The 18930-nt window shown below is 37.4% G+C and overlaps 1 protein-coding gene across 2 annotated transcripts; it reads right to left on the reverse strand.

Moving 5' to 3' along the window:
- Positions 1–711: 711 nt before the first annotated feature.
- Positions 712–17313, reverse strand: LOC110806817 (mitotic checkpoint protein PRCC-carboxy-term protein). Of its 2 annotated transcripts, XR_015813040.1 has the most exons (3): positions 16073–17313; positions 15824–15925; positions 840–1056 (listed from the first exon to the last, which is right to left on the reverse strand). XR_015813040.1 is itself a non-coding variant. In XM_088206853.1 (2 exons), exons 1-2 carry the CDS (start codon positions 17219–17221, stop codon positions 898–900), a joined length of 1308 nt encoding a protein of 435 aa, XP_088062979.1. In that variant the 5' UTR covers positions 17222–17311; the 3' UTR covers positions 712–897. The 2 variants fall into 2 exon arrangements, 1 of the variants encoding a protein (XP_088062979.1); XM_088206853.1 differs by lacking the exon at positions 15824–15925 and having other exon boundaries at positions 712–1056; positions 16073–17311.
- Positions 17314–18930: the final 1617 nt, after the last annotated feature.

Consider the following 18930-nt stretch of genomic DNA (forward strand, 5'->3'; position numbering starts at 1 on the left):
AATTTAAAAGTATTTTAAATAATTATTTATTATGAGTTAAATTTTAAAATTTATTTATTTATTATTCAAATATATAATAAAGATAAAATAAAAATTAATAAAATTTAATGAGAATGTAAACGAAATAAAAATATGAATCAATTACAAACTACTGAATTGGTAATTTTAAAACTGTCTAAAATTTATATTTTAAATACTATAAAACACCATCAAATAACCATATTATCAATTTAAAAATGAAAATAAATAAGATTTCATCATACCAACATCATATCATAAATTAATTAACCTAAAATTATCACCATTTACACATTATGATTTCTGTATTAAATAAATTAAGATTACATTGAAAAAAATACACATTTTTTTTTCGTTAACTGTATAAGAAGATTAATACTTGTTCTGATTATGAAAAAGTAAAAAATTCTAATAAAATTTAAGTAATACACTTCACATTTTATTAAAAACTTTTGAAGTTTAAGTTTAGTAATTTGTTCAAGAATCTCCTACCTCTTATGATTTTAACTATAAATTTTAAAATGAATTTCAGGAACAAAATTCATTTTTTCAAAACATAGTCAAGAGCTTAAGAACATTTGTATTTTATTCATTGCCAAATTCATCATCAACTCTTCCCCCCACCACCCATCTCCGACCCCCAAAAAAAGATCCCATAGGTTAATGAAACATATAGTGACAAATCGAAGGAAGTTGATGCAAGCAAGTAAAATCCACCTCTCAAAAATAAACATATCCACACTTTTCCATGAAAACAAACTATGAAATCTTAGGATAAGGCACAATAATTTACACAAACTTCTGCTCTATCAGCTGTCTGCTTTTCTCTAATGCTAGTTATAAGAGGACAAAAAATAGAGAGAGAAATTCAAATTGAGATCACCATCCATACTTTGCTTGTGTTTCAGCTTTGCTGAGGAAGCCCCTGGCCCGTCGCTCTGCTAATTCCATCTCCTTCTGCTTCATATCATAATATAAAGAACCAATCTGATGCTTTCTTTTATGAAGCTTAGATGGCTTCCCCTTGGTTGAAGTGGGCTACAAAAAGTACGCATGAAGATGAGTATATAACTTTTTTAAGAAATAAAAAAGTAGAAAAGTACATTAAAGAATAACGGTACCAAGGAGCACCACCCATATACAAGAATGTCAACTATATATCTAAAATCCTTTACCTTATACATGTCGTTACTTAAGAAAAGAGACTCAAAATAATGAAACCAACAGTCCCTGATTTTACAAATCTCCATTTCCATCCCTTCAAAAGCCCTACAATTTTTCTCTTTTCGTGTCATTCAAAAAATAGTCGAATGAATGAGATTTACAATTTTTTTCTTTTTACATGTCTTCCCAAGCCCAAATCTTTTCCCTAAGCAATCCCGAAATAACCCAGTTGATCCTTAACAAATCATACACCATAGTCCACAAATTATAAGCCACTGGGCACCATAACAAAATATGGTTACGTGATTTGGCTGCATTCTTGCAAAGGTAATATCTATTCACCAATATTCTCTCCCTCCTCATCAACTTGTCCATAGTCAGAATGCATTCTCTAATCGTTTTCCAAGCAGAAAAAGCAACTCTTAGTGGTGTCTTCGTCTTTCAAACCTGCTTAGCAAGAAATATTTGCTCTCCACTTCACCATTTTTAGTCAAATGGTCATACACAAATTTCACCATGAATAAACCTTTCTTCTTCAGTTTCCACACAAGCTGATCCCCATTATCATTCAACTGGAATGTGAATAATAATTGTAATAAAGATTCATATTCATCAATCTCCAGTCGTTGAGGTTTCTTGTTACATTAACTAGTCACCTCCTACATAAGCCTCCTCCACAAAAATGTTTTTCAATTGAGCAATGGTGAAAATCTGTGGAAATTGATCCTTTAGGCCACCCCTCCCGATCCAGCTATCATGCCAGAAGAGAACCTTATTCCCTCTATTCACCTTCCAATTGGTACACTCATGAATATAATGACTTCCCAGACATATACTCTTCCACAGCCCCAAACCGAAAGGTCTACCCAAATCTCGGATAGCCCCACCCCCACTAAGCTTCTACAACCCTCTTCCGTATGTTATCCTCATCCCTCATGTATCTCCAAACCCATTTACCTTGCAACACCATATTCATTTCAATTAAAAATCTCACTCCTAAACCCCTCTCTCTCCCTAAGGGTAGCTTCACCTTTTCCTACTTCACCAAATGGTACCTCCTTATCCCTTCATCATCTTCCCACAGGAAATGGCACTGAATGGACTCAAACTTCTTTGCCAGACAAGAAAATTCCTCTTTCACCCTACCAGTCTTTTCTCGAACATCTCAATAACTAGATCCCATGTTCTTTCTTCCCTATATTTAGATCCCAATGGAATGCCAAGATATTTGATAGGTAATTTCACCGATCTACAGCCCAGTAGCTCTGCTAACCTTTCATCATCCCTTCTATCCCCAAACCCCACCATTTCAAACTAATTTAGATTAATATTCAAACCACAAACTGCTTGAAAGTATAAGAGTACACATCTTAAATTCAACAATATCTTGTAAATGCATCCCACCAAACTGATTGGTCTCAATCCTTAATACTTTTTACCTCATCCAACTTTGCTATGATCATCAAGAAAGTAGAGTTCAAGAATTTTACAAAAGTCTTGGCTGCATGTAACTCCTTAAATACATCAAACAAGTCATCTTTAACAATAGGCCAAAACTCTTATAGAAATCTGTCAGGACTTGTCTTTGACATGAGATTCACCAAAACAAGAATTTGGAAAAATATAGAGTTTAATTATTTGTGGGTATTTTCGAGAAATTTAAAAGGCTGGGGTAGATTCTGAAATTAAAAAAATATAGAGGACAGAATGGGGATTTCAGAAAAGAAAAAATAAGATTTTTGAAAGAGAGAAGAGGTGTCAGGGAAGAGAGAAGAAGAGATTTTGAGAGAGAGAGAGGAGTATACAGAGATGAGAAAGGGAGGTTATTTTAAAGAGAGAGAGAGAGACTGGTTTTAGAGAGAGAAACAGACCGTACAGAGAGAAAGAAGCTGTTGGAGAGAGAAATAAAGGGAAAAAGAGAAAGATAGCAGAGAAGAAAAGAGAAAGAAAGTAATAGATCAAGAGAGAGATATTATTTGAGATTCATGTCGAAAAATTACATGCTTTCTTTAGCTTTACAATCATTTATTTATATACACTAACTGGTACATAAAACTCCTTCCAATCATTGTTATTGTTGCCAAAGTGATGTTTCAACTGTAAATGGCGTCGGATGGAGGAAGAAGATGAACAGTTGGGCTGATTCAGAGATGAAGGGTTAGGCTGCTTCACTGCAAGGAGCCGTTCTGTGAAACTCATCTCTTTTTTTTTTTTTTTTTCTTTTTTCCACTACAGCCATTTCCTAACAAAATCTCATATTAAATCCATCAAAACCTAGTGCTTTATCACTATTGCAATCCCTTAGACCATCTCATATCTCTTCTTCAGATAACTCCTTCTCAATTTCAATCTCACTGAAGTCATCTAGTTCCTTAAACAGTAGCCCATCAAGCTTCGGTCTTCTCTTGAAATCCTCTTCATATAACTTCTGATAAAAGGCTTTAACTCTTCCCACAGGCTCTCATTAACCTGAATACTTCTCTCTTCTATCTTCAGTTCTTCCACATAATTGTGTCTTCTTCTGTAGATGGCTAGAAAATGGAAAAATTTAGTGTTCTTGCTGCCCTCTTTGATCCATCTTTCTCTAGCCTTCTATCTCCAGGAAACCTCATCCATTTGTAATTTGTCAACAATCTCCATTCCAATCTGTCTTTTGACTCCTTCCTGAGTTAACCCCTCCTCACCATCTTTCTTGTCCATCACATCAAGTTCCTGCAAAAACCATTAGTTCTCTCATTTTCTTTAAATCCCTCCTTCTTCCGCTTCTTAATATTAGTTTTCAGGTTTTCAATATAGTTGTAACCCTGAAACTCGCTGCACTTTTGTGTCCTTCCATATTTTCTCAATCATGCATATGAAACTATCCATTTTTAGTCACTTGTTATCCAAACGGAAAAGTACAGGGCCCCAATGGATCCCATCAAATATCATGCAAATAGGGAAATTATTTGAGATGGGCCTAGATAGCATCTTCTGACACAAACCTGCAAGTTGAAGAAGGTAATAAGATGATCCAAGAAACCAGTCAATTCTAGAACACAATGGTCTGTTTCCTTGATTAGTACATGTTCATTTACCTCCCATCAGAGGTAAGTCAACTAGGTCCATATTTTCCAGAGCTTCTTTAAACTCCCTGGCGGAAACTCTTAAGAAAAGATCCCTGGATTGTTCATTACTTGTCAAGACCATATTAAAGTCTCCTCCCACAGCCCACCTCCTTTCCTATTTCCTCTTATTCTCCTCCAACTCCCTCCACAACATCTCCTTTTCACTGCTAGTACCCCTGCAGTAAACCCTAGTAAAAAGCCATTCCCTCCCCCTAACTATTTACAAACAGGTAGGAAAATGGTGGTCTCTCTCATCAAAACCTCTTTACACTTGGCCTTCTCCTTCTTCCACATGACAACAATTCCTCTAGTTGCCCCTTTAGCAAGTAAGAGATTCCAACCCACTGCTTTCACTCTCCACAAGATCCGAGTTACTCTCCCATTAACTATCTCCATTTTGGACTCTTATAGACATACAACATCTGGCACCCATCTGTTTATACACCTACGTATAAGTTGCCTTTTCTTCCTATCGGTTATCCCCCTAATATTGCAATATATAATTTTCCCAAACATTAACACATTCTCCCCGTTCCCCCCCCCCCCCCCCCCCCAAAATTCTTGTCATTCTTCCTCCTAAAACCATAGCTTATGCTTGTTTGCAATCTCAACTCCCTCAGACCTCCCTCCCTATTTCTTTTTTTCACTGGCCATGGTTTCCTTTGCCTTATTCTTCTCCCTCCTCTTTATTTCCACAAATGATTCCTGCACCTGGCATTCTATTCCATCAAAAGTAACTCCCAACATTCTACTAACTCTTTGTATATTTCTCATCATCCAAGCAGAATAGAAATTTCTCCCCCTTCCCTCTCTTCAAGCTCCCCTTGTTTGCCTCCTCCCTAAACTTCTATTGATTGTTTCCCTAAGAACAATGCAGCATTCTCCTCCTCCTCAACAACAACAATCGCCAACTCTCTCCCTTTCTCTGAATCATTCCCATTCTCTGAAACATCACTCTTCATCACTTCTTCCAAATCTTTGCCTGCATTTAAGATCATGGGTCATTCTCTAGCAGCTCCTTCCAATCGCGACCCTTCTATCTTGCCCCGAGCATTCCCTCTTTTTCTTCTTTCCTTTCCTCCTCCTTCATGCAGAACCCTTCTTCTCTGAGCTCCTATTTGCTCGCGAGGGTTCTGCCTGGGTAGGGTGGTTATTCTAGGTCGGGTTTTTTTTATCACAGGCCTCCAAACCCATTTAAACTTCGGGCTTCTTCTTCTTCTCCTCGTCTCCTTAATTGGTCCAGCTCTCTCCACCCATTTACCCTTTTCTGCCCATGTGAATTTTCGGCCCTTACTCGGCCCAGCTTCCCCCTACTCCCAAGCTTGTTAACAATTGGCTCAACAATTCTATTTTTTCCAAAACGACCTCCGTGATTTGCATTTTGGAAAAAAGCCCCTCGACTCCCATTCTTTCCAATTCAAATTTGGCCTGGTCTGTTTCCTTCTTGGGTTGCATCTGCCCTGCCAACTCACCTCAACTCCTCTGCATTTGACCGCCTCTTCGTACGTCTTTTCACCAGTCACCTCCACCGCAAACCAGATATCTGCTTGGCAATGTGGGCACTGAAAGCATTCTTTTCTCAGAGTTGGTTCTCCCCTTCCTTTGCGTGGCCAACCAGAATCACCAACTCCTTTCGAGTTTTATCCGAATTTATAATTAACCTCTCTGCCAACTCGAATACAACTCTCATCATATTCCACCACCCCCAGCTTTTACTCCTTCCGGAATGAGGATGTGCTTAATCGTCTTCCTTTTCTCTTCAGTCAGAACAAGGTATCTTCCACTACAATTCCTTCATAGAGCCACCATAGCTTATGATTTCTCCCGGCCCTGTTCTTACCCCACGTCTTTCCTCCTTTCCTCCAACAAAAATCTTCTGAAGAGTCCATCAACAGTTCTACATGCGCTTCCTCTAGTAGGATGAAAATTCTAAATCACCTTCCATTTTCACTTATTCTCATCCCTTCAGAGTTTCACCCTTCACAAACCACATCAAACGATTTCCTGTCAATCATCAGAATTTTTCTCCTCTGCATTGTCATCTTTCTGTCCTTTTTCTGGCCAACCACTTCACCCCTCTTCTACCTTCTGCTCCTTCTTATCCCTTCTCTCTTCCTTTTCTTTTTGAAATAAAAAGTGTAAATGTGTATTACTATGAGCACCAAGGAGTGCAATCCATATACAGTTATTTACAGCTCAATCCTCCGCACGAGAAGATTCTAAAAGCCTCAAAAAACATAAGAGAATGACCCATCAACAAAAATTCTACGGTCCTAATTCATCTATTTTTAAGAACATTAAAACCCTTCACATCATCAATGTCATCAAATGCCTTTCTATTCATTTCCTTCCAAACAGTCCAGATGAGGGTAATTGGAATCTGGTCAGCAAAAATACATCTGTCTTTCAGGTATTCCCAAGCCCATAACTCTTCCCTAACCGATCTAGCCATCACTCCACTTATCCCAAGCAGATTATACATCATGGTCCATAACAAGTACACCTTATGGCACCACAATAATAGATGATTGCAGCTCTCCTCATCCTGCTTGCACAAATAGCACGCATTAACCAGAAACAGTCCCCTCCTTAGTTTATCAATAATTAGGATATACTCCCTACTAGCTTCCCAAGCAAAAAAGAGATCCGAGTTCGAACTTTGACCTTCCATATTTGTTTATATGGGAATGTACCACCATTGTCCGCGCTCTGTAAGAGCCCTTTATAGCAGGATTTAACTGTGAAAGACTCATTTTCCGTGAGTGTCCAGCGAGGTGTATCATCATTGTTGCCAGGAGAAACAATAGATAAAGCTCTCATTAACTTCTCATACTCATTCAACTCCCAATCATTCAGATTTCTATACACCAATACCTGCCAAATCTCACCATCATCGACCTCCCTCACAAAACAATCACAGACCTGCACTCCCTTATTCTGGGCAATATCATAAATCTGCAGAAATTGATCTTTAAGCAAACCGCCTTCAATCCACTGATCTTCCCACAATCTGATTCTGTAGCCCCTTCCCTTACTCCAGCAAATATATTTTAAGAACCTCTCCTTACCATCTTCAATCTTTTTCCATAAACTTTTCTTGTGAGACCGCATAGTCCCATTGGTGAGCCAACCTCTCTCCTCCACCCCAAATTTTGAAGCAATGACTCTTCTCCAGAAAGCATTCTCCTCATTCATGAACCGCCATAGCCATTTTCCTTGTAAGACTGCATTCATTTCAGTCAACGATTTGCAGATTTGGAAAGTGAAGGTGCCACCGAGAATTGCTTTTTTGGCCTGCGAAGCGGGTCAACAATGCATCCTCACCATTGACAAGCTGATGAGAATAGGCCACATTATAATTAATGGTTGTTATTTATGCATGGAGGCAGCTGAATCATGCAACCATCTCCTTTTTTTATGTTCGGTGACTTATAGGTTATGCAATACGGTGTATAATTTACTAGGTATCAATTGGGTGATTGGGAGTGTGGTGAAAAATTAACTTTGGGCTTGGGATGGGATTGGCAAAAAATCAAAAATTGTGAAACTCATTCCTTTAACTATTGTTTGGGTGGTGTGGAAAGAGAGAAAAAATAGAGTGTTTAATGGTTGTGTGAGGAATTTTGGTAGAATTAGAGATAGGTGGCTACATACTTTTGGGGCTCTAATTTTGGATCATGATGTATATGGAAGAATGATTTTGGGAAGGTTTTTGATATTTTAACTAACATATAAATATTTTGTATAGAGGCAGCACCGCCTTGGTGCCATATACTTAAGATACTTGTTTTTTATCTCAAAAAAAAATTCAGTCAATGAATGTATTCCCAACCCACCATGAGATACAGGTTTCTTCAATTCATTCCAAGCAACCAAATGAAAATCTCTTTGGTTCTCCACATCACCCCTTAAAAATCTGCATTGAATGGACTTCAATTTCTTGCAACACTGCTTCAGATGGTCAGGACAGATAAGAAATAAATAAGTAAATTACATAAGGTGGTCTTTACAAGAGTAGGTCTACCATCTTTTGACAGTAAGCTCTCTTTCCACCCAGCAAGTCTCTGCTCAAATCTATTTACCACCGGCTCCCAGGTCTTAGAATCCTTATAATTAGCCCCCAAAGGCAACTCCAAATATTTAATAGGCAATTTAGTCTCGTTACATCACAGAACTCTAGCCAGCCCCTGCTCTTCCTTCCCTCTGAGTCCGACTAGTTCTGATTTTGAGAGGTTAATATTAAGCCCAAAGACCACCTGAAAGCCCATAAGGACACATCTTATGCTCAACAACGCTTTCTTCTCAAGTTCACAGAATAATAATACATCGTCAGCGAAAAAGATGTCTCCTCTGCTCTCTATCATCACTCTTGCCCACGCTCAAGCCCCGGAAAAGATTGTACCCCCTTGTTTTCACTAACATTCTGTTAAGAGCTTCCATTACCACATTCTTGGTGCTATATGACTGAAGAATCCGAAATATTGCATAATGGACATACATGCATGTATGACTGCATAGATTGTTGTGCATGTAATAAGGGTTGGGAGAATTTTAGCTATGATAAGTCTCTCTCTCTAGTTTTCTCTCTACCTGTTCCAAACTGTTGGAAGTCCGGTCGGCCGATTAGACCGACCGCAGTGCAAGATAAGACATGAGTATGTTCGGAATAAGATTTTTAGCGATTGAGAATAAATCTATCGACTTGGTATACGATGGGAAAAGGGGGGGCGGTCTTCAAATCACGGAGAATGGGTGTGGCTTTCGACGCTCGATCTTTCAAGAGAAAGATGAGTTCGAGTGGTTCTAAGAAGCTCTTGATGAGTTCTGGTGGAGAAAAAGGTCGGGCTAAACACCTGGTGAAGAGGAATTACGAGTTATGGCTTTCATTTGGGACAAATAGAAGGAGAGAATATCTGGCACTAACAGTGCAATGGAGTCGAAATACAAAGGGGATTTTCTTTCCAGGAGGATTTCAAAGGAATGGATGGTGGAAATTGATGGTTGCTAGCTATGAACTTGCGGATAGGCCAGTGAAATTCCTTAGTTCAGTAACTGAAAAGGATAAGAGGAAATAGAGAAGTCCAATGGTGAAACAGAGTAAGGTGAAGCAACTGTGGAAGATTTCCTTTCCATGCCCACATTGCAAAGATCAAATTATGCGGCGGCGCTGTAAAATGATGGAGAAAAGGTGAAGCGGGTACGACAGAGGCAAATCAGTGACAATTTGAAGCAGGTTGGCCAGAACCTATTGGGCACCCAAAAAGATAGTAACGAAGGGAATCTTGGGCCTAATGGGGCTTTTTCTGCAAGGAATAAGGGCCAGATTCAAAATTTGAAATTTGGGCCAGGTAAGACAATCAGGCTCACCTGGAAAGAAAAAGACAAATGGATTGCTAGCCCGAAGAAAGATGAAGGCTTTACCTCCAGCCCAGGTCGGGGTTTGGGTTTTAACCCAATCCGAGGTGAAAATTTGGGGATTAAAACCACATTAAACGCCTCACTGGAAGAAAAAAGAGAAGGAAAAAGAATAGAAGAGGAGAAAAAGTTAGGGTTCGAGGGCGCGGAAAAGGAAGTGGAAGAGAAGGACTGCGAAGGAACAAAGATACTAGAGAAACAAAGTGATGGAGAAGATGATGGGCTTTGTTCAGTCTTTTCTTCTACGAATGGCTTCGTTAGTGATGGTATAGTTCCGGTAGATTCACAGAGCGAAGAGGAGAAAGCTTCGAACATGGCAATGGTCTTGTTGGACGAAGAAGCCCAGGCGCTCAATTCCGTTTATGAATCTGAAAATGAAGAAATCATTCAACTTAGCCTGGAAGATGTGAAAATCACAGAAAGAGAAATGGATTACTGTTCTCAGTGGGTTGTCAATAATATACAGAAATTCAGCAAAAAGATGGATGTCTCACTGGAAGGTATGGAACACTTGACCTTTCTTTTTTTCTCCTAAATAGAAAAAAGAAAAACCTCATGAAGATGAAAGGGAGGGTTAGTAAAGAAAAAAGAAAACAGCCCGGTAGCACTCCAAGAGAGTTAAAAAGATTGGAGTCTTCAATAAACTATGAAAGCAAAAGGAAGGGCAGCAGGGATATAGGCGGGGTTAAGATGATTTGTCAATGATTGGAAAGGTAATTTCTTGGAATGTTCTTGGTGTCAATGATAAAGGCAAAAGACTAATAATCCGGGGATGCTTTAAGAAATGGAAACCTATTGTTGTGTGCTTGCAAGAAACAAAACTAGAAATGTGTGACAGTGGAATTGTTAAAAGCTTGTGGAGTGTGAAGGATAAGGGGTGGCAGGTTATTCCAGCTAAAGGTGCTGCTAGGGGTATGGTTATTTTGTGGTAGGATAATCATGTGCAGTGTGTGGATGTTTTAAAAGGGGACTGCACATTTCCTGCATAATTAAAAACAGGCGTGAGGATTTTAGTTGGATGTTTACTGCAGGGGCAACAAAGAGGAGAAAGCTCTGCTATGGAAGGAGTTGGAGATGTGTAGAGCTAAATGGGATGGTAAGCCAGGTCATTGGGGGAGATTTTAACATGACTATGAGAAGACTTAAGAGAAGTGGAAACAATTTCTCCATAAAGGAGGCAAATGAATTTAAGGAGATGATGGATAGGGTTGGTGTTATTGATCTGCCTTTATCAAATGGGCAGTGGACATCAAGTCCAATCAACAAAGTAGGTCGAGAATAGACAGATTTTTTATATCTTCAAATATGTTGGTGGACCTTGCTGGCATTTGTCACAAAATTTTACCCCGACCTACCTCGGATCATTACCCTATTTGCATTGAAGCTGAGTGGATCCAATGGGATCCTATCCCATTTCGTTTGGATAATAAATGGCTGGGGAAGACAAATTTTAGACAGCTGGTGGAAAAAATTTGGCTGAACACAGAAGCTTAAGGTTTTGCAAGTTACAGATTTGCATATAAACTAACTTAAAGTCCTGAAAAACGAAATTAAGACTTGGACTAAAGAGGTCTTGGGTGAGGAAAAAACAGACTTTGAGACTGTCATGGCTGAGATTAATGATCTGGATGCGAAAGAGGGGTCAAAGGGCTTAAATGATGATGAAAGAAGAAGGAGAGGCAAACTGACGCTTAGATTGGCTTCTCATTTGAAAGATGAAGAGTCTGTATGGATGCAAAGATCCAAGGAGAAATGGTTGGAGGAGGAGTATAGGAACGCTAGATATTTCCATGCTTTGGCCTTTTGTAGACGCCGAGGGAATTACATAGAAGAGGTTTGGTGTGATGGTAAGAAGGTTCAGGGCAATACCGAGTTGAGGGAGGCTGCCAAAAGGATATTTTCTCAATCTATACAAAGAAGACATGGAGGTTCGTCCCAATTTGAATGGTTTGCCATTTAATAGAATTTCAGAAATGAGTAGTAAAATGCTTGAAGCTGAATTCACCGAGGAGGAGGTGTTTGATGGTTTAAAATCATGCAATGGTAACAAGGCTCCTGGACCGGATGGCTTTAATTTGAGGTTTCTTCAAGTTTTTTGGTACTTATTGAAAGATCACATTATGTGTATATTCAAAGAATTGTACTTCTCGGATAAATGTGTGAAATCTTTAAACTCTACCTTTATTACACTCATACCTAAAAGGAATGGGGCTAATGAGTTTAAAGATTTTAGACCTATAAGCTTAATGAGATGTATCTATAAATTAATTGCAAAAGTTTTGACTAGAAGGCTTTCTAAGATGTTGGGGGAGGTTACTGGGGGATTGCCAACATGCTTTTATTGAAGGAAGACAAATTTTTGATGCGGTGATGGCTGCAAATGAAATGGTTGATAATCTTTTTATCAATAAGAGGGACGGTTTGGTTTGCAAGCTAGATTTGGAGAAGGCTTATGACTATATTAACTAGACTTTTGTTGATTATTTGCTTGATAGAATGGGTTTTGGGTCAAAATGGAGGAAGTGGATGAAAACATGCATTACTACTACATCTTTTGTTGTACTAATAAATGGGGGTCCTTCTAAATTTTTCAAGGCGACAAGAGGTTTAAGACAAGGGGATCCTCTCTCTCTCCTCTTCTTTTCATCTGCGTTATGTAATCTTTTAATGGCCTTTTGAGTAGGGCGAATAATCTGCAGTTTTTGAGGGGTGTATCGGTGGGTAGGGGTGAAAACAAAATAGATGTGACCCATCTATTTTTTGCTGACGACAATCTTATATTCTGCCAACCAGACTTAAAGAATCTGCTACATTTAATATGTATATCATTATGTTTTCAAGCGGTATCGAGGCTCAAAATTAATCTCAACAAATCCGAAATAGCCAGAATTAGTGGCAGTGGTGTGGCTAGGGCTTATGCAGAAATTTTGGGGTGCAGAGAAATTAAATTCTCTTTTAAGTACTTAGAGGTTCTCTTGGGGGCAAAATATAAATATCAAAGTATGTGGGAGCCGGTCATTAATATATATGAAAGGAGACTTGCGGGGTGGAAGAGGGATTTTCTGTCTAAAAGGAGGGAAATTAACCTTAATTAAAAGCACGTTGGTCAATCTTCCAATATATTACTTATCTACAATTACTATCCAGGTGAAGGTGGCAAAAAATTGGAAAGCATCCGGTGTAGATTTTTGTGGGGCGATGGTATTAATGATCAAAAATATCATTTGGTTAATTGAAATGACATTAAAGCTCCTCTTCAATATGGGGGGTTTGGGTATTCGGTCCTTGGTTAAATTGAATGAACCTCTTCAAGGCAAATGACTTTGGAGGTTCTGGAGGGAAGAAAATAGAATGTGGAGAAGGATTGTTAAAGCTAGATGGGGTGAGCATATGACTACAAGAAGTGGTGGCAGATTTCCTATCCCTCATGGGTGGGGATTGTGGAAGAAAATTCTAACGCAGTGGCAATTGTTTAATCAGTGCTTAAAGTGAAAGGTTGGCAGAGGTAACAAGATAAATTTTTCGGAGGAAGATTGAGTTGGGGATGGCAGATTACTGAGGAGATTTTCCAGAATTTATAATATCGCTCAATCCAAAGATATGACTATTTTGGAGGCTTACAGAGTAATTAACGGGAACACGGTATGGTTAATTAATACTATGAGGAATTTGAATGATTGGGAGGTTGAATAGTTTGAAGACTTGATGTCTACTCTTGAATCTGTGCAGGTGTCACATAGTGATGACCAGATGGTATGGAATCTGGAAAAAAATGGAATATTTTCGATCACTTCATACTATAAGTTCTTAAATGAGATGGGTACTGAAAACAGAAGATTATTCCCTACTAAGCTGATTTGGAAGACTAAGATTCCTTCACGCATCGCTATTTTTGCATGGGAGGCATGCTGGGAAAAAATCTTTACTTTGGACAGGTTAAAAAGTAAAGGCACGATTATTGTAAATGGTTGCTATTGCTGTTTCAAGACTGAGGAAACTTGCAATCACCTACTGCTGTGGTGTCCTATTGCTTATAACCTTTGGTGCAAGATTTATGGGTTGTTAGGTATCAATTGGATTATTTCGGGTTCGGTTGGAGGGCTGGGGGGGGGGGGAGAGGGGGAGATTTGGGCTTGGGATGATTTATATGTAAAAAAAAACATTGTTAACCTTATCCCTTTGACCCTTTTTTGGATCATTTGTAAAGAGCCGAATAGAAGGGCTTTTGATAGCATAGAGAGTAGTTCTAATAGATTAATTGATAGATAGATACATTTGTTTGGGTCAATTGTGCTTGGTCATGACATCATTAACAATGAAGATTTTGGGGATGTCATTAATGCTCTAACTTCATTGTAGAGGTTTTGTACATAGGTGGTATCCCAATCTTTGGTCCCTTGTGAATAATACTTTACACTTTTTATTTTAAAAAAAAGAGCTTCCATTACCACAATAAAGAGGAGTGGGGATAACAGGTCCCCTTGCCCTAGGTCTCTTGAAGCCTAGAAGAAAATAGATGGCCCCCCATTAATCAAAACAGCATAGGAAGCAGTTGTAATGCATGTTTTAATCCATCTTCTCCATTTGTCACCAAATCCTAACCTCATATGGTTTTCATATTATCCCTTTTCTCTTCCTGTCCTCCTCCCTCCCTTCCTCCTTCCTCAATCAGTTAATCTCTCTCCCACTCTTGCTCTCTCTCTAGTACAGACCCTCCGCAAGATGAATATATAACAAAAACCATAATATGAAAACAGTGAGAAAAGACATTCAATGCATTTTAATTCACTACTCTATCTAGATCACATTCTGGCAACTAGAGATAGCATTTCATAGGGATTTAAAAAAACCAATTCCTATCATTCCTGCCATTGTTCATAGAGTGTTACAAGAAGAGAGGAAAGGAAGATTGTGACCTCAATTTTAATTACATTCATTTCAAGGGTATCTTTGGAACAAATCAATAATTTTTGTAAAATTTTATTCCGATTTTTGCACAATTCAACTAGGAGGGACAAAAGTTTTATTAGAAAGATGACAAATTTGATGAAATATGGAACACATTGTTCCAATTTCACTTTGATTCTACAAGCTCAAGTTTTATCATTTTATATATGATTTTCATTCAACTAATTAACTAGATATGAATTTCTAAATGAATTCCAAAAAAATGTTTTGTTCCAAACATAGCCTTAAGTTGAATCAAACTTTGATAATTTCAAATAGAGAGAAGTGTAAACTAAGGCCTCCTCATCTAGCTATGAAGGAGAGATCCGTATGGATTTTCCATTGTACCATCATGTCAAAACAAGAATTCATCCTATTCCCACCAAACCAAATGGTCGAGGAGAAATAACTTCTTCCAACCTTGTTTAAGGTATTTTAATATTCCCACATAATGAGAAAATCCCTTACCCTTTAAACCCTAACCACTATGATTGGAATTTACAATCTCAATAACCAATTATTTCCCTTAATGAGAAAGTAAAATGCAAACAAATCCTAAATGTTAAACACTAAATATATCCTTTAGGAAAAACCATGGATTAAGCCTCATGCAAAGCAAACAAAATTGCTTGTCCCATATAATGTGATATGGTTGAAAATGAAATTAGAAAGTCCTAACATTTTGTGCCAATCACATGATCGACAAACCAGTAAAATAGTGCCTCTTGACAACACCATATACTCCTTGGTATTCCTTGTACACCATAAGGTAGAGAGATAAAAAGCACTAGGCTAGTGCGTGACCAAAACAAGAAAGTAAATGTCACACTCCACAAAATACAAGTCTAAAAAAAATGGAGAAAAAAGTGGCAATTGCTCATGGAATTATGACAATGAATTAATCAGAAGTCAGGAGAAAGAGCTCTATGAGGTTTCTGACCTAGGACATTTTTTACTATAAGAAACAGATAAGTTCCTGAAATTATGCAAGATAGAAAACCTACTCATTCTCACTCCTACATCAGGAAAATCACCACTTATCAATATTACCCCCTAGAGTTAACTGTCCAACTCATGAAGATTAATCCCCTTGCCAACAGTTCATACCCATTCATTGTAAAACATAATTGGCTGCCTCATTACCCGCAGGCCCCTAATATTTTTCAAAGTACCTTTCCTCAAGGGAGAAAGCTTCCAGCCGCCCCAGGGAAACATCTAACTACAGCTTTGGAACTATCTCATCTCTTAAACTCTTCCTTTTAACAACACTATTCCTTGCATCACATTGCAAATAAACCAGAATTCAGCATGAAAGTAAACCAGATATCAAAAACGTAAAACCTGCATGACATTGCACTGGAGCTTATATTATTAAACACAAAAATCACAAAGCTAAAGAATTTAATTCCCAACTCTGATACCTGATAAGAAGGGCCAAAAGCAATCCCGGTCAACTTCATTTGATCCTCTCTCGGCCGGTTCTTCATTAATTCATCCTGCTTCACCTCAACAATCTCTGTCGGAACTTCGTTCTTCCCTCTCTTGCCGGGCACCTTCACCGCACTCTCAGCCATCTCCTTTGCCTCGGGCACCATTGTTGTTCCAGAACCATCTTCCCATGTATTCCCATATTGATTATCATAACTCGCATAAGCACCATAATTCTCATAGCTTCCATAACCTGAAGCATCACCACTAATCCCAACGTTTTGGTCATAGCTCCCATAAGCACCGTAGTTCTCATTACTAGCCGGATATTGACCAACACCCAGTCCATAATACTCATAGTTTACTGAACTGTGTTCCACAACCTCCTCATGTTGCGCATAGTTCATGGCACTTTGGTTGTTACCTGACTCGTAGGTGACAAAATTCTCAACATTTTGATTGGTACTCGGTTCATTGTCATCTCCAGAACCACCGGAACTCGCCGGGGGTGCTTCCGTTTCAACAATGGATCTTCGACCCGAACCTGAAGACTGCAGAACACCTAAAGTGCCGGAATTCCTCGGGGCCGGAATGCTGGAGAGGAAGGACTTCACAGAGGAATGCTGAGCCTGAGATTCCGATTGTTTGCGCCTCTTTCTCTCCTTTTCTCCATCATCTTCCTCGTCCTCATCCTCGATGGATTTAACTGGGGTAAGACTAATGGGAGGCCTGAATTGAACGACCCTTTTTGGGGTGGGGCCTAAAGACGACGAATCGAAAATGGATTCTTCGGGTTTTCGAGATTTAGGCAGGGGAAGACGCGAAAAAAGAGAAGACGAGTTGGGTTCAGACGAGGGTTTCAGATCATCTTTCCGTCTACCACCATCAACTGGGTGTTTGGGGACTTGAGGGATCTGTTTAGGTTGGGGAAGAGAAAAGAATAAAGAAGAAGCTTTTGATACAGAGACCGGCGCGGAGTTACCTTCATCGACCGATGAAAAAGAAGAAAACTTTGAATAAGAAGAAGACGACGACTGTTCAGTTTGTTTGGACGAGAAGGAAGCTGCGTGATGTTGTTGTTGTGGTTGCCGCTCGTCGTCGTCGTCGTCTGAGGAGGCGTAGCTTGCTAGCAAGGAATCCATTACGGTGAAGGATGGAGAAAAAATCGGGGGTTTCTGATTTCTGTTTTCTGGTTTGTAGAGCGGTTTCGGGTTTGGGTTGTAATGGGTATTGGGCCGACCTATGATAACTTATATGGAGGTTTCTGAACTTTTTATTTGGGAGTTTTGATTGTCTTAGACTTGATTTCTTTCAAAATAGTGTTATATAATTTGTTTGGGATGACTTATTATTTAAATTTTATAATTAAATATATTATTTTTATTATCTCTATAATTGTGCAATAAAATTAAAATTTTCTTTTAAGATTTTTCTTTATTAATTATCTTTGCAATTAGATTAATTTTATAAAATACTCAAATTTTATAAGCTACGATCAAAATTTATTTATTATCTATTGATAATTTTTTAACCAAAAGTACTACTAATATAATGTGAGGTTTATATTAGTGATTAAAATAATTCATTTTTAAAACTAAAACAAATCATATTATTTATTTAAAATAAATTAATTTGTATACGATGTAAACTGTTATTATCTTATAATTTAATTACTAATTTCTTAATTTTAATTTTATATTCTATGAATTCTAATGAATGCAAGAAAAGAGATTCTTTGTATACCAATAAAATTATATAATTGAGCTTATAACTATTATTGATATATTTTTTTAGTAGTATAATCATTATTGATAATTAAATGTTCATATATGAATGGTATCATGAAGATGAAATCAACATAAATTCTCGTACTTACACGAGTCAAAAGTTAATAATAAAATTAAAAGTGAATAAGTAGTAAAACATTTATAATGTTTAAGGTTTGCATCCGATAGGTATTGATAGAATAACAAATAAAATAGATAAATTACATATCTTAATATTTAAAATTATTTATTTATTTTATTTTTGTTTTAATTACAAATAAAATTGACATATAATAATTAAAATTCATATAATAACTTTCAAATTTTTACTAAAATTGTTATAATTAAAAATTTATTGCCTTAGTTTCCCTTTCAATTTTATAAGAACATTTTAGAAGGTGATACACACAAATATTTGCATAAAAAAATCATTTGCATTTTTCTTATAAATAAGAGAGAAAATAAAAAATATAGAGTACTTAGTTAAACAAACATAAATAATATTGCAGTAATCTAAATACATTAAACAAATAAAAAATTTGATCTATATTATTTTGAGGTCATATTTAGTATGTAAAGTTTACTTCAATTTAATATCACTATTGTGACGTGTACCGAAACAATATTTTACATTTATATGTTCAGTTAATTATTACGTTTCAACATATTTTATGAATAATCAACTAGTTATGGATTCAAATTATATTTTACCATAACCACAACTCATGTGTTGATTCTTCAACATCAGTTAATTCGAATCTCCACTTAGTTTCACTTAAATTTTATATTAATTATTGATATATCACTCAGATTTTGATTTGTAAGTAATAACAATTGTCCTATGAATATTTCATTATGACTCTAATAAGTTTCCTTAACTAAGTCACTGCTTTTGAGTTGTTAGCTCATTATTCAATAAGCACACAGTCACAGTCCTGGGCTCATCTCACTACTCATGAGTTTACAGTTCATGTTATATTTCACTCATCGATGAGAGTTTTTTTCACCACTCCCTCACAATACTATTTCATTATCTATGGTTATTGAATATTTTCTTGGTATATGGACAACTGTGTTGACCGCTG

Source organism: Carica papaya, chromosome 7 (assembly GCF_054855325.1).
Source record: "Carica papaya isolate Zhongbai chromosome 7, ASM5485532v1, whole genome shotgun sequence".
Lineage (NCBI taxonomy): Eukaryota > Viridiplantae > Streptophyta > Magnoliopsida > Brassicales > Caricaceae > Carica > Carica papaya.